The sequence below is a fragment of the Pseudorasbora parva genome, chromosome 20, assembly GCF_024679245.1.
Source record: "Pseudorasbora parva isolate DD20220531a chromosome 20, ASM2467924v1, whole genome shotgun sequence".
NCBI classification, from domain to species: Eukaryota; Metazoa; Chordata; class Actinopteri; order Cypriniformes; family Gobionidae; genus Pseudorasbora; species Pseudorasbora parva.
In genome coordinates this window covers 36,043,830-36,058,748 of record NC_090191.1, presented here as the reverse complement: position 1 = coordinate 36,058,748, position 14,919 = coordinate 36,043,830, and the positions used below count along the sequence as shown (strand labels likewise).

Sequence of the window (14,919 nt, the reverse complement as noted above, 5' to 3'; positions counted from 1 at the left end):
ATTGTTAGGCCCTTTAAGCTTTTGCGGTGTCCATGAATTGCAATGGGAAAATATTTCTTATTCCTTTCTTAATGTTATTTGTCTAGTTTAATATATGAGTTCTAAAATGGTTTAATATACTGAGATGAGTTTGGATATCATATTAGATGGCCTTATTGAGAAATTGCCTTATGGAGTTATTTCATTTGTGAGGTGCTTTGAAATATATTTGAGAATTTCATTTAGTGTTGTCCTCTTTAATTAAATTGACATCTTGCTTACTTTTTTCATTCAGGGTATATAAGGTTTAATACAGATGTTTGTTATATAATTTGGCCAAAGTCACAGGAATCTGGACAATGTATAATCATAATGAATTACTCAATGAGTTTTGACTTGTGGCAATGATTTCTATTAATGCAGTCTCATCTGGGTTCCCAAATCCATTTTAGATGAATAGTACTTCTGCTACATGGTGACCTTGTCTGTAACTTTAGAAGCACCTCAACCTGTAATGTGACTGAAAAGCGAGGGCAATGGCTGGTGAAGTCTGGGGTCAGTATAGAGTTTGAGTTATAATTTAGCTCTCCTTGTGTTTGAGTGATAGCCGGCCTCTAAAAGGCCTGTCTTCACTACTGAAAGCCTCGGTGATGTACGAGCACGCCCGTCTGACAAATCTTCTGTGTCAGTCAGTGGCTGACAAGCATTCATCATGTTTGTAATTTTTTGGGTTGTGAGTCTGTACTCAATCTTAAATGGAGCAAATACAGTGTGATTCTTTGCTGCTGATTTGGTTGTCTTAGATTTGAATCAGGCAGTGCCCTTTATATACCACTGGAATTAATATAAATTGTCATCTGCTGACCCCCATGTTGTATCAATTACATTTGAATTACTCTTTTCCATACAATGATATTTGTAAAGTGTATTGGTCTCATTTGCACTGCAGCATGTTCCATGTTCACGCTTGTTTGTTTGTTTGTTTGTTTGTTTGTTTGTTTGTTTGTTTGTTTGTTTGTTTTTAAGCTTGACCGCATCCATCCTATTCACTTTAATCGTATAGACTGGAGCAGCTTGTAGATTCTGTGTTTGTCAAGGAAAAAGTTATTTGGGTTTGGGTTAATATTGAGTAAATGATGACAGAAATTTATTTTTGGATGAACTAGTCTCTCAAGGCACATTTGTTAATGACAGTCAATTAAAAAATCATATAAAGCATTCTGAATTCCCCAGAAACTAGATCAGTAAACATCCTGATTTCCACACGAGAAAAAAAATGCTGACGTTTATTTAATTTTTACATTACCTTAAGCACAGTGGTCTCATTGACTAATGTGCTTAGGGTAGAACAGACAGCACGTTCAATATAAAAATGGCTTTTTCACACTCAAAGCAAGGACGCAATGCTTTTAAACCATGTTTATGCTAAAAATACTGATATAGTATTTGCACAAATTTGCGTGTGAGGCTGGAATCATGGCTCTGTTCTCCAGGGATGTCTCAGGAAACCATTAGAAGTAACATTCAAAAGTGATTTTTTTTTTTTTTTTTCTGGTGTAAGATTCAGGAGTAGGCACTTACCCTGTCATGATCAACCTTCGGCAATTTATGTCAGAGAGATGCTTTTAAAGCGTCTGCATTCAACAACATCCAGTCCTGATAGTAATATAATCAAATATAATATATTTATGTATATAGATTCCTTAAAATGTACATTTGTGTTTTATTCAGCAAATGTGTGGTCTTGTTACTTAAGTTGTATCTTTCATTCTGCAAGTATTTCACACTTGTTTACTGCCTGGCTACTGCACAGAAGATACCTGTTACATTTCTGGATAGAATATATAACAATTTTAGCCATGAAAAGACAGATCTGTTTTTAAATAGAAAAACAACATATTTCATCAAAATTTCACATCATAATCACCGTAATCTTCTATTCTACTAGATTTCCTTCTCAACAAACAGTCGGGTCTCTAACGCGCCTATAGTTGTCGTACAGCACAGACGGTATTGCTTGGGACCACAAAGACTGTTCCACTACTCTTTACACATGTAACAGTCAGGTATGAGAAACAACACCTTCTTGATGTCTTAATATCATCTGTATTCAGTGAATGGCCTACAAATATCACACTGCATATTTTGGCAGCAAGTCTTTCCCTCTACTTCTCGCTAGTTACCACTGTTCCATTGCCACTTGCCACATCTGACAGCTCATGATGAGGGGCTATAGAGCTAGTTATAGATTTTCAGACATCCCTTCCATTTTGAATTTGATGTCTGTGTCAAGGCAAAAAGATAAATGGCAAGTTGGAACAGTAAGTTTGCCGCTCTTGCCTTGTCAGTTGCTTGTAGTTTTTTGTGGTCCTCTGCATGTGCAGCTTAAAAGGCATTGTCCAACACATTTATGACTGTAGCTTTGACCTCAACAGCAGCTGGCATCCCTTTCCCAGATATCCAGAGCCTTGTAAAAGGAGACTGCTGGCTGTTCTCAGACATCAGAGCAATTTTAGAAGGGTATTGCTTCAGTTCTCCATAAATGCAGTGGTTCCTCATAAAGACATAAATCAGAAAGCAAGCCACTAAGATCACAATGAAAAGCAGACCAAAGGCAGCAATCAGTGCCACGTCCCACCTCTCAGAGGTTTTTACAGCTTGTTCTAATCCTTTAGTTAGGACATTGACACACTTGGTGTCTTGTTTATGATGGATGCTGTGAATGTCCACACACACTTTGTACTGTGTAGCAGGGTTGAGATGTGTAAGATTGTATACAGTCACGTCAGATGGTACCCTAGCTGTGAATGCCACAGTTGGATGGTTTACACTGGGCATTGTATACCACTTAATGTTTGGTGCCAGGCTACCATGTGAGGCCTTCCAGGATATCAACACAGAATTGGTCTGTACAGATTGGATGTTGACATTCAGTGAGTCATTGACGGGCTGTGGGAAGTATCCATTTACCTCTACTGAGACAGATTTTAGGTCTGCCCCAACAAGATTGTGTGCCACACATGTGTACAATCCAGCTTCCTTCTCAGTTACATCATAGATATCAAGGGTGCCTTCAGGGTGCATGTAGAATCTCTCAAAAACAGCATTTGGGATGACCCTTCTCCCAGATGGAGTCACCCAGTATATGTCTGGCTCAGGTTCAGCAAAGGCACGGCAGTGCAGGGACACAGATCTCCCACTATCAATGCTGATTTGTGTGGGAAGGCTCTCTGAAGAGATGAGAGGCAGACAGATCTCCATCATCTCTCTGAAGTGAACCTGCCGCACATGCTGACCTTCATACTCTGGAGGTTCCACACAGAACAGGGAGTCAGGCTCCATGAAACGGATGTTTGTTTTGTTCATGTTCATCCACCGTACAACACAGTCACAGCGAATAGGGTTAGAGTGCATGCTAACCTCCCGAAGGTTTGGCAGGGACTCTACAGTGATCCTGTGCAGGGCACTTAAAGCATTACCATTTAGCATTAGAGTTTCCAGCCTTGGCAGCCTATAGAAAGCATTTGGATGGATATATGATAGTTTAGGGTTGTTGGTGGCTTCGATTTTGGTCAGTTCCGGTAGGTTGTTGAGGGCAAAACTATCAATGGACACCAACTCAGGCATGCTGTTAATGCCCAGCTCCTTAAGATGGAGCATGTCCACAAAGTCGCCCCTTTGAATTCGCCCAATGGGGTTCTTATTAAGATCCAAAAACTTCAGGCTCTTAAGATGCTTGAGAGCACCATGGGGTACCTTAGGGAACGTATTATCATAGAATGAGATACTTTCCAGATTGTCAAGGCCCAGAAGTGAATCATCTGGTATCTGTGACAGGTTCATTCTTGTAAGTACCAGACTGCGCAGGTTTCTTAGAGGCTTGAAGTTCATATCCTGAATAGAGAGGACAGGGTTTTCCCCAATCATTAGAATTTCCAAATTCGGTAAAGGTTCAAACCATTCACTTCTTATACTCTGAAGCCGGTTGGAGTTAAGGTGCAGTCTCAGCAAGCTCTGAAGGCCACGAAAAGCCTCTGGAGAAATAAAGGAGATGAGGTTATGATTCAGGTAGAGCTCCTGAAGGTTGGTCAGTTGAGAAAGGCTGTTGTCTGGTAGGGTGCATATCCAGTTTTCCTCCATGTGTAGGGATAAGAGTTGAGGGAGGTGGCCAATGTTGATGTCACTTATTGATGACAGGTTGTTTTGTGAGAGATCAATCTCAGTGATATTGGGCAGGTAATCCAAAGGGTACTCAATCTTAGCAATGTTGTTGGTCTGAAGTAAAACGACTTGTGTTTCAGATGGCAATCTCATGGGCAGGTTAAAAAGTCCCAGGTCATTACAGTCAACAGTGGGAGCCTCCATATAGACAGAGCTAGGGGAAAACCAGGGTCTAATTTCACATACACAAAGTTTGGGACAACTGACTTTCTCTTCTGCAGCAAGAACAATGGTAGTCACTGCAAGGCCCACTAACAAATAATCCGCAATTGATATGTCCTTCATATTGGCACAGTTCCCACCAGTAAGTTGTTGGTCTTTAAAGATTTTGCAGCAAAAACACTTCAAAAACAATAATCAACCATTTGTGGTGATCTCTATTGAATCCAACAGAGGGCCTACTCTAGGCCCTGACCGATGTGCTGTCAACAGATGCAATGTCCAGTTGCCAAGTCTCCCGTTATTCAGATTGAAGGTGGAATATGAATTTTGCTGGCTGGGCAAGTAAAGGTGAAAAGAAACCTCAGGTAGCGGTGGTTTCAGCTAGGCAGAAGCAAGGTCGTTCATTTCTTTTAATACTATGGATGGTGCCATCATCTTCCTAATCCACTTCTACCTGAGGAAAATAAGAAGAAAGAGATGAAAAATATTAGCATATAATTACCAGAAAATGCAAGGGCATCACTAAGGCAGGACAGAGGCATGCTGACATTTACAAAAGCCACATTAAAGCACTCTGATGTCTGCTGACATTTTATTCAGCAGTACCATGCACGCTAAGCCTTTGACATATGGATATAGGTGTCCTTCACCTTAGATATTATTTTGGGATTCCGAAGCCGAAGTTTCCAAAATGTGGGAATTACAAAGCTTAGCATGTTTGACTTGTTATAGGATTATTATTGCTGCTTATTTTTCAAAAGGGTAAATTCCCCAGACTCAATGCACCATGATGAAATATAGCTATGTACACAAAATATTCTCATTACACTCCAGTTTAGTGTAAATAATGCAACTGGGCTAAATAAGTAACATATACTATGGCCTTGAATACAAGCTATATTATCTGCAAATGCCATGTTGGGTTTTAACAGTATTTTATATAACAATTTTTGATATTTTTCTCTGTTGAAAGCAACTTTCTGTTTTGCTATGCAGAAGAGCCTTGAAAAAAATCCAACAGCCATTCTGTGAGAGCTCTCTGCATCACCAGGGTTACCATGGAAGCCATTGCCAGAAAGAAAGTGAGTAAGACAAAGAGAGAGAGAGAATGTTACATCACATCATCATCCCTCTTTTCAACTTCAGGGGCTAAGGAAGGTGGCGAGGAAGTGAGGGTTCCACAAAAGTCTGCAGTAAGCTTCCCAGACAAGGAGAAACCCAGAGTTCATCCCTCAATGCTCTGTGGAGGTGAGAGTGTGTAGAGTATTTGAGTGGGCAAAACGTGTGATTTTTTTTTCAAGGCAACAAGATTCTTCATAAAGCCAAGAACATTCAGAAGCAGCTTCAATACATGGACTTTCATGGTGACTTATATGTGTGACAACATAATCTTTTTGAAATACTGAATATGGCATTCAAGACCTTCTTTCTGGTAATCATGATTACAAAAGAGTATTAATGTCTCATCACAGAACAATATTTTTTGTTAACAAAGACACTACACCCTTAAAAATAAAGGTACCAGGAAGAACCAAAAATGGGGTTTCACAGTGATGCCATAGAAGAACCATTTTTGGTTCTCCAAAGAACTGTTTTGTGAAAGGTTATTTAAAGAACCATTTTTTCTAACCATTTTATAGTCTAAAGAAAACTTTTTGCACTACAAAAAACCTTTTGTGCAAAGGAAAGGTTATTTGGATATTAAAGGTTCTTCGTGGATACACCCTGCCAAAGAACCATTTAAGAAACTTTATCTTTAAGAGTGTAGGAACTACACTAACTCTTCCCATAGACAGTACAATTATTAATTGCAAATTGTAAAGCTAGTAGAGTGCTATTAAATGTGGGTGTTTATTACACCTCATAGGTCTTCGGCTGCTTTCACAGTGGTTGGAAAATGCATGCTTGACAATACCTGTGTCAGCCATAAATACTGGAAAATGCATCTAGTTTTCCTGACTGACACAAATGGCCTATTTACCTAAGGTGTTAAATGGAGCACTGCTCCTTCAGTACCTGCATGTTCTCTCTAGTAGTGCTGGTTCACTAATAGTGCAGTGCGTAGGCATGCGCGTTTGTTGATAGCGTAGTGTTAATGTGCAAAAAGATGAAAATTCAGCTAGTTTTGATCTTTCTAGTCTCTTCTTCTAAATTTTGATAGTTCAGGACCCATGATTTTCCTAGATACTGTAATAGATATTAATAGCGATTTAAATGAGTACTTAGCATTTAATTAAAGTATAGAACAAGTTAAGGGTGCATAATAAGTTAACTGTTTCTCTTATTAGAGGTTTGCATGCGATATGTTAGACTTTTTTCTGTTCTGCAGGATTGTTTTTATTGTCTTGCCCTTTTAGACAAGGTTATGTTTTTGATGCAGGGCCAGAGTTTTGAGTGTTCAGTAATTTCACATAGTGAATAGGACCATTTACCAATGCACAATAAAGGCGTAGTTCAATTGGGCATGAATAATTTGGCCCTGCTGTGAGTGCGTTACATCAAGGTTTCCATAGTTCCACAGCATTATCTGCAACTGTTTGATTTCTCCACATTATTTTAGAACAAAGTTATGATTCAGCTACAGCTAAAACTGTATAACATATTGCATATGTTGTGAATTGAGAATAAATCAAATAACTTTTTAGTCATTTTAAGACTATAAAACCGACACACTATCCTCCAGAAAATAACCCTGTTAAAGCTCTAGATTCTGCACTGGAAAATAATGTCTTGTTTTGCATGTAATGGCTGGCTCATGATTGTGTTCCGGAAACTGTTTCTGAGTATCCACAAAAAAAACACACAAAAAAAACACTCCCAGGAGAGGAGACACACTAAAAGAACTAAACCTGTATTAACCTCCACTGACTCTGTAGCAGCAATAAAGGTATGTCACACTCATTAAAAACTCCAGTAAAAGACAAATGAAGGAAATTAGGCTTAACCCAGTTAAGTGTCGGTGAGAACGTACAAACATAAGGACTTGGAACAACACCGTGTCTCATAGAGCATAATTGGCAATACCTTGCATAGTGCGGCACACTATCAGAGACAGAGAGAAATGCAACTAATACCAGAGAAAATGGAATTTCAAGATAGATTCCTCTAATCACCGTCCTGATGTACTAGAGTCAGTCAACAAAATTGGAGGGAGAGGATTTGGAGAGTCGTTGCCCTTCATAATTTGCCAGACCTGATATCACAGAGCTAGCATCATCTTGATTGGGCCTGTGAAATATAGGGGCATGTTTGAATAAATGTGTCCGGTGGGCAGAAGGCCTGCTGACCCTGGGAAGTAACTCAGGCTGAATGGTGGCAGCCAGGCTCCAATGTTTGCTTTGGGCCGAGTTGTTTGAGATGGGTTGTAAATCTTGGGCTAGGGACTGATTACTAAGCTTGAGGTCCTCTTAAAGCTCAAGCTAGCACCTCTGGGTATGGGAAAATAGCTGTAGCAACTCAGTGCAAACTGCTCTTGGGATAATAACATTGTTTTTGGTTTATTTATTTATTTATTGCATCTGTTTCATCATTGTGAGTTTTTACTTTCATTTGTGGTAAACCTGTTAGATGTGTTGAAACAAGCAGTATTGACCCGTCTTTGTACCTGACTGATATCTACTCCCACAACCTACTTTATTGTAAAGTAATTAACTAAATTTGAGTTTTATACACATTATGCACACTTTTCTAGAAAGTGCACTAATGTATTTTGGTTTTATGTTTTATTTCTTACAGGTTTTCCACCTCCCATCCATACTTTTTGACCTAAAAGTAATTTTTCATTTACTGTCATAAGCACAAAATACTTATTTTTGAGTAGATCTGACAAAAACATAAAATTGACATATACATGACCAGCAAATCATTGATTATTGTATAATAATTTCTCGTAAAACTTGACGGAGGAGCAATTGCTTACTGTAGAAATAGCCCTTTGTGTTATAGAGATGGCTCTGAGGGAAGAGAACAACACTATCTATGGAAAGAAACCCATGCTCTCTCTCCTCTTTGTATTCCATTGCAGCTTTAATTTTGTTTCTTCCTCTCTTCATATGTTTAGTGTATGCCGTTCTATCAGGCCTGGAGGAGATGCAAAGGGCCTAGCTACCAGCTAGTTTGCATAGACCTCTCAGTGGGTGGCATAGTCTGTTTTGCTGTTCCTCCCCCTGCCCTTTACTTCATTGATTTGCTATTACAAGGTAAGGGACGAGTCCATTAAACATGCTTTGCTATGCAATGTGTGTGCATAATGTTTCCAGTGCAATGCACAAGGAACATTTCCCTTTGCACCTGCTCCTATGTGCTAACAAAATCAGTGTTGAGTCGACGGTTAATGCAGAATCAATGTTCCAAATTAACCAATGGACCCCACAGGTTTCAGCTTTTCCACCGCCAACGTTTGTTTCCCTCAAAGAATACCAATGTACATAGACAATTTATTAAATATGTAACTGACTGTGTGATGCTGATTTGCTTCTTTAAGAAAATCAAATTAATAAAGACAAAAATGATCCAGAGCGACACTGTTTAAAAGAACTGTAGTGTAGTTAGATACACACAGGTTTTAGGCTTTAAAGGCTCAGAACTACTTTGCTGTTGTCATGACACTCAGCATGCATCTTATTTTCAAGTGGCTGTGCTTGAGACCTCACACCCAACGAAGCACTGTCTTTGCAGTCTAAGCCCAACTACAATTCACTATGCAAATAAATACAAGGATTCACAATTAATTAAACAAATGATTTTTAAAATATTTTAATATTATGTTTCCTAAAAATCGTGCAGAAGAAGAGTGAAAAGTAGGGGAATATCATTAAATATGCGTAAAATGTCCCTATATTCTTGCAAAACTTATAAACTAGTTTGCAAACTATTTAGTTACTTCATTTCCCATCAAGGATCAATAAAGTCTCATTCCTATTATTGACTAATATAAAGCTAGTCTTCATCTAAAGGCATTACTGCTTGTATTGAGTCTGGGTTCAACCGATTCTCTTGGTGCAAATGTGGTTTGTTGTTAAAAACAAAAAAAACACATTGACATGAATTAGAATGCAGAATGTTTAGATGCCACTATAATCATTTTTACATTAGATAGACATTTTTATTATAATTTTACATCTCTAATTAAGCTTTCTCTTTTAGTTTTCCAGCATTTTCCCCTGAGTATATGCTGTAAGAACATTCTGACTCATCTATCCCTAACAGTTGATCCACGATGTTATGTCGATGCAACCCTATTGCTCATGCAGAGACATGTAACATTGCTGTTTGCTCCAACATACATAACCTAGCCTAAGGGAAGGATACCGTGCCTAACGCACAGGATAACTGCATCACTAAGGTACAGTCTATATGAAGAACCTAATTATGAAAACCAATAAAATCCCCCAGAGTACAAATACAGCATTTCACTAATTGAGCCTGATTGATTGAAAGCTCTTTCCCAATAGCAAATGTCCATCTATTGGTGTAGCAGTGCATGGTTTAGTGTGTTCAAAACATCTCTAGCTTGACTGTTTTTGCATAATGAGATCCCAGTTCTCCCAGTATGTGCTTTATACTGCACCGGATGCCTCTACTACAGGTATCAGTCTAATCGAAGAACAGATGGAGAGCACAGCAGTGCTCCTCAGATGGTTCTGCTCTGTTTATTCCTGAAAGCACAGATAGCATATGCTGCTATCATATTATCTTATTAAAGTCTATATTTTGAAAAAGAACTAGTCGAGGCTTTGGAAACGGTGTAAGAAGAAGAGTGTGGTGACCTTTTTCAATAGATAATAGGGAGAAGACATTATAGGTAGTTATCTTTTTTTGCTTTTTTATTGCATATGAATTAGGGATGTCAGCGTTAACATGTGATTGATTCTAAATCCTTAGTGCATTAAAACAATTTTACACAAATAAGGCAAATAAATTGCTGAAGCATGCAAAAGTGCGCCATTAATATAATTTACGTAACACAGCTAGATGACCTCACAGTAAATACTGTCACACATTAAGTAAAGGTAGTCTCACACAGGAACCCAAACAAAATTGATTGTTCATTTAAAATCTAGCCGTTGTTGTTAATGTTATTAGTTTAATGTTTATGCAAGCAAAAAGTGCATAGTGCTCCTAATGTTATTTGCTGTTTGTTGGTTTTTGATTTAAAAATTGGTGCAATAATTTCATTTTGTGAATATATATCAGTACTTTTTGACATTTACAGCGCATTGACAACACTGAGATAATATTGATAACCGTGATCATTTTGTTCACTATAATCAAGCGTTTAATCTCTAGCACACACATATGTAGCAACTCCTGTTTCAACTGTGCTGTGCGAGAGAGACTATTTTCACTCGCAGGACACGACGAGAGAGAACAAGAAGTTATCTACCTGTTATCTTCGCAAACTTGTGCGCCTTAGCAGATGGTTAAATGTTGACTTGCAAAATAAGACGACCTAAAATATCAGGTTAAGTTGAGCTGTGTCTCAGTTTTTGCAAATAAAGGAAATGACCGAAATTGTTGAATCTGATGGTTTACATGACTGGATATAGCAAATGATGACAAAATAAACATGTTAAACAATGGCTTAATTTCATAAGTGTGCGAAAAGAAGTGCGGTTAATTGGGATTTAAAGTACCGGTCAAATGTTTAGAAACATGAAGGTTTACTTAATCTCACCAAGGCTGCATTCATTTGATAAAAAATACAGTTAAAACAGCTATACTGTGCAATATTAAATAATTCAATTTAAATTAACAAAATGCATTAATTAAATGAACATAATAAAATATAAATTAACTGGTTTCTGTTGTAATATTTTTTATTTTTTGCATTTTTTGCATTTGAATGGCAATGGCAGTTTATCATGATTTGCACAACAAAAACTGATATTCTGATATTAATAAGGAATTATCTGAAACATCATGTGACACTGAAGTCAGCAGGAATGATGCTGAAAATTCAGCTCCCACAGGAATAATTGCATTTTAAAATATATTACAACAGAACCCAGTTAATTTTTAAATTGTGATAATATTTCACAGTACTGCTGTTTTTACTGTATTTGTGATCAAATAAATGCAGCCTTGGTGAAAAAATACATATAAAAAACTTTTGACTGGTAGTGTACATATGCACATGATATTGGTGATCTGCCAGAACATGAAAACATATTTATTGCATAAATTTCATTTCAAACACATTCACTATTGCTTTGTGTTTCAAACGTTCGATAACGATCAGAGAAAGCAATTTTCCAGCACATTGTCATATAAAGAGGGAATAAAATCAGTGCGCAGACAGAAGCCATGTCTAAGAGATCCTTAATATTAAGGGTTTTACTTATTGTCTGTTAATTAGTGCAGGCATCAAATGGCCCATGTTATTACATCTTTGATTAAGAATTGCCCACTCAGCCCAAAGTTTGAAGAGCTTGTCATGAAAGAGACTCAAAGGACACAAAATGGTTGGAGTGTTTTGTATGCCATTAAGCCGCACAATATTTTTGCTCAACATTCTTGCTTTGTAAAGCATCCGTTAACCCGCAGGCCCAGTAATGGTAGTCCCGCAGGACATGTGATCAGGGTGGTCCCACTAAGGTCCTCTATGGTAAAGCCTACTCATTAGCCCAAACCTTCCATCATTTTCTTCAAGGCCCCATTACTTTTGCCCCTGAAATCAGTTGATCTAATTTGTATCTATTTACTAGTAGCTTACATATGGATCTCCTTCGAATTTTATTTTTATCTTAACATATTATTTTAATTTGATGCACTGCCTAACATTTGTTAAAATGATGCAAGCACATAAAATGCAATTTGCAATCTCTGACTTGTGTATCAGAAAGTACGAAGCCAGTCTGCAACGATTCCTCAACGCCTCTGTCTACAAAGAGATGTGGGAGGACAAACTCCCTGGTTGTGTGATTAACAGCTGGGGCAAAAAAAAAAATTGTCATCATCTGCATTGTAGGTGTTGAGCTGTGGATGGTATAAATTAGACTGAAGTGATGAATGCAGAACAGACGAATGGATCCGAATCACAATGCCTCCATTCAAGGCGATATGCATTCGTTAACGATACTTACTGTATAGCGGATGCTTAAGTCGACTGCATTTGAAATGCATGTGCTATAGGGGTGCTGTAGAACAACTTGGACGGCAACAGGGTGATTTAAGGGAGATTGAGAACAGCCAGATGCAAGACTGCCTGTGGCTATCCGTCCAGGACGTGCCTTGTGTCCAAAAAAATACGCATGCCAAGCTGGAGCACAGATTTCCTGTTGCTGATGCACACATGCGTTGGTCCTCCGACCGCGACATCAGCAACAGGAATTCTGTGCAGTGTTCCAGGTTGACATGCCTATTTATTCAACTACCTACGTGCTTGTTATTCATTTTCCCTCCATTTCTGCTCCTTCACGGTCGTTTTGCGGTGGAAGAATCACTCTGACGCATATTCTCACAACTTGAATGTGGCTGGGCACGCAGTAAAACAACTGAAATGTATATTTATTCACAAAATATATCAGGTTAAATTGGCAAAGATTCCAACTTACCGTTTCAACCTTAGTCATTCCGGTCGATAAAGCGACATGTATTCCGTTCATCTATAGCGCAGTGCTCCAGAGAGCGGGAAGCGCGCGCCACGCAAATGAAAATACGCGCGCGTGTTCTTCTTTTAACGCAGATGGAGAAACAACATCGGTCCTAACGTTAAGATTTTGCCGTGCGTATGAGGCAAAATCCAGCAGGTGAGAGCCGTCTGGAAGCTTTTTAGAGTCCCTCGCACTGACAACCTCCTCCTTCCTCCGCGTTCAGAGGCGCATCTGCAGCCGCTCGTTCGGTTGTCACATTGACATGCCGCTGTCTGCCCAACGGTCATTAATATCGGGACAGCCCCCAAGTCTCCAGAGAACGACCAATAGCGTCGGGGCGGAGAGAAACCCTCGCACCTGATTGGCTAAATAGCAACGTCTGTCAGACAAGAACCTTTGGAGAAATAAAGAGAAACAGAAGAAAATTCATATAGTATTAATTTCTAATTGCGTAGTATGTTGGATTGTTTTGGGGAACGTTATGTGTAAGTAACAGGGAGTGTGCTATGAGAAATCACATGTTATAACGTTTCTACAATAACAAACTTCAGTTTAGTTAGGTTACATCAAAATGGCAAGTTGTTAGTCTCTCTCTCTCACACACACACACACACACACACACACACACACACACACACACACACACACACACACACACACACACACACACACACACAATACAATTACTTATAATTACACTTGTGGATATAGCTGAGGGTTGGTGCATTTTTAAAGTTCATTTCTGTCAGAATTCAGAACATACAACCGTCATTCAAGGGTATGTTGTCAATCAAAACATTTTATTATAATTCAAATCAATCATTCATGAAACAGTCAAAAATATCCACCTGTTGTATAGTAAAAGATATTAAAGACTTGACAACTCGCCAAGTCACAACTTTGCTTACACAGTGTAACAACACTTTACAAGTAATGATATTGCTTAATGTCTGTTGTGTTTTTTTAAATATATTTTTATACAATTGCATGCAAAGGTGTAGCAGCTTGATTTTAGGTCCTACAATCAAGCTGCTACACCTCGCATGCAATTGTATACTGGTCCAGAACTGCCAGTATTTTCGGAAGAAAATGCACATGTTCCACGCATTGAGTATTTTCATTGTTTCAGGGACTTTGACAGAAGAGCCTTCTCTTTGCTGTAAGCTGACCCTGTTTTCAGGGATGAATTCACTGTGAAGGTGCTTTCCTGAAGCGGACTTGTCTTGCTTTACAGCCCATGCCCAGGTCGTTCACAGGCACAGCTCACTCCTGGGACTGCTGCACACACCTTCTGAAAACAGGGATATAACTTATAAAAAGACTCCCAATAGGGTCGAACACTGGTCCATTTTTTCCACATCTGGCATCAAGAGACTGCTCTGCCAAAGAAAAATGTGCATGTTCTATGAAAGCATAAATCTGGGTTTTGGTTGATGTCAGCAAGTACCGTGCTTTACATCAGTTTATGAAAAATCTAGAGGAATATTCGGAAGTTATGAGGTGGTTTCTTCGTGGCATTTCACAGCATCTGTTTTTTTGATAGACGAGGACTTAGAGGGAGTGCAGTTTATTGACCGGAGTTTCACAGTTATAAATATTTTTACAAGAGACTTAGAGAAGATGCTCTTACAGCCTCTGACAAAGACATAGGAACCTGTAAAGTTTTCTGAAGTCTTTTTAAATCCCACCTTATTCCTACGGCCTATGACACTGCGCAAATTATGAGTGTAACTTCCATTAAACTGTAAACAATCAGTGAAAGGCTCGCCCTAAGAACGCAATAATAATTTTTTTTTTTTAAAGGGTACACTTAGATGACATTATTCCACTCACCCTTCAACCACCGAACATTAAAAGGACATTTCAAAAAGTGTAATAGCATCAACAATGTTCTTTCAGGAGACCATAACGGACAGGTTAAAGATCACTGTGGTAAAACATACAGTTGCAAGAAATTGTACCG

The 14,919-nt window shown here is 38.6% G+C and overlaps 1 protein-coding gene across 2 annotated transcripts; it reads right to left on the bottom strand.

Moving 5' to 3' along the window:
- Nucleotides 1–1,682: 1,682 nt before the first annotated feature.
- LOC137048922 (leucine-rich repeat neuronal protein 3) lies at nt 1,683–13,220 on the bottom strand. Of its 2 annotated transcripts, none has more exons than XM_067427269.1 (2): nt 12,918–13,220; nt 1,683–4,816 (listed from the first exon to the last, which is right to left on the bottom strand). In XM_067427269.1, exon 2 carries the CDS (start codon nt 4,483–4,485, stop codon nt 2,365–2,367), a length of 2,121 nt encoding a protein of 706 aa, XP_067283370.1. In that variant the 5' UTR covers nt 4,486–4,816; nt 12,918–13,220; the 3' UTR covers nt 1,683–2,364. The 2 variants fall into 2 exon arrangements, with proteins under 2 accessions (XP_067283370.1, XP_067283371.1); XM_067427270.1 differs by having other exon boundaries at nt 1,683–4,812.
- Nucleotides 13,221–14,919: the final 1,699 nt, after the last annotated feature.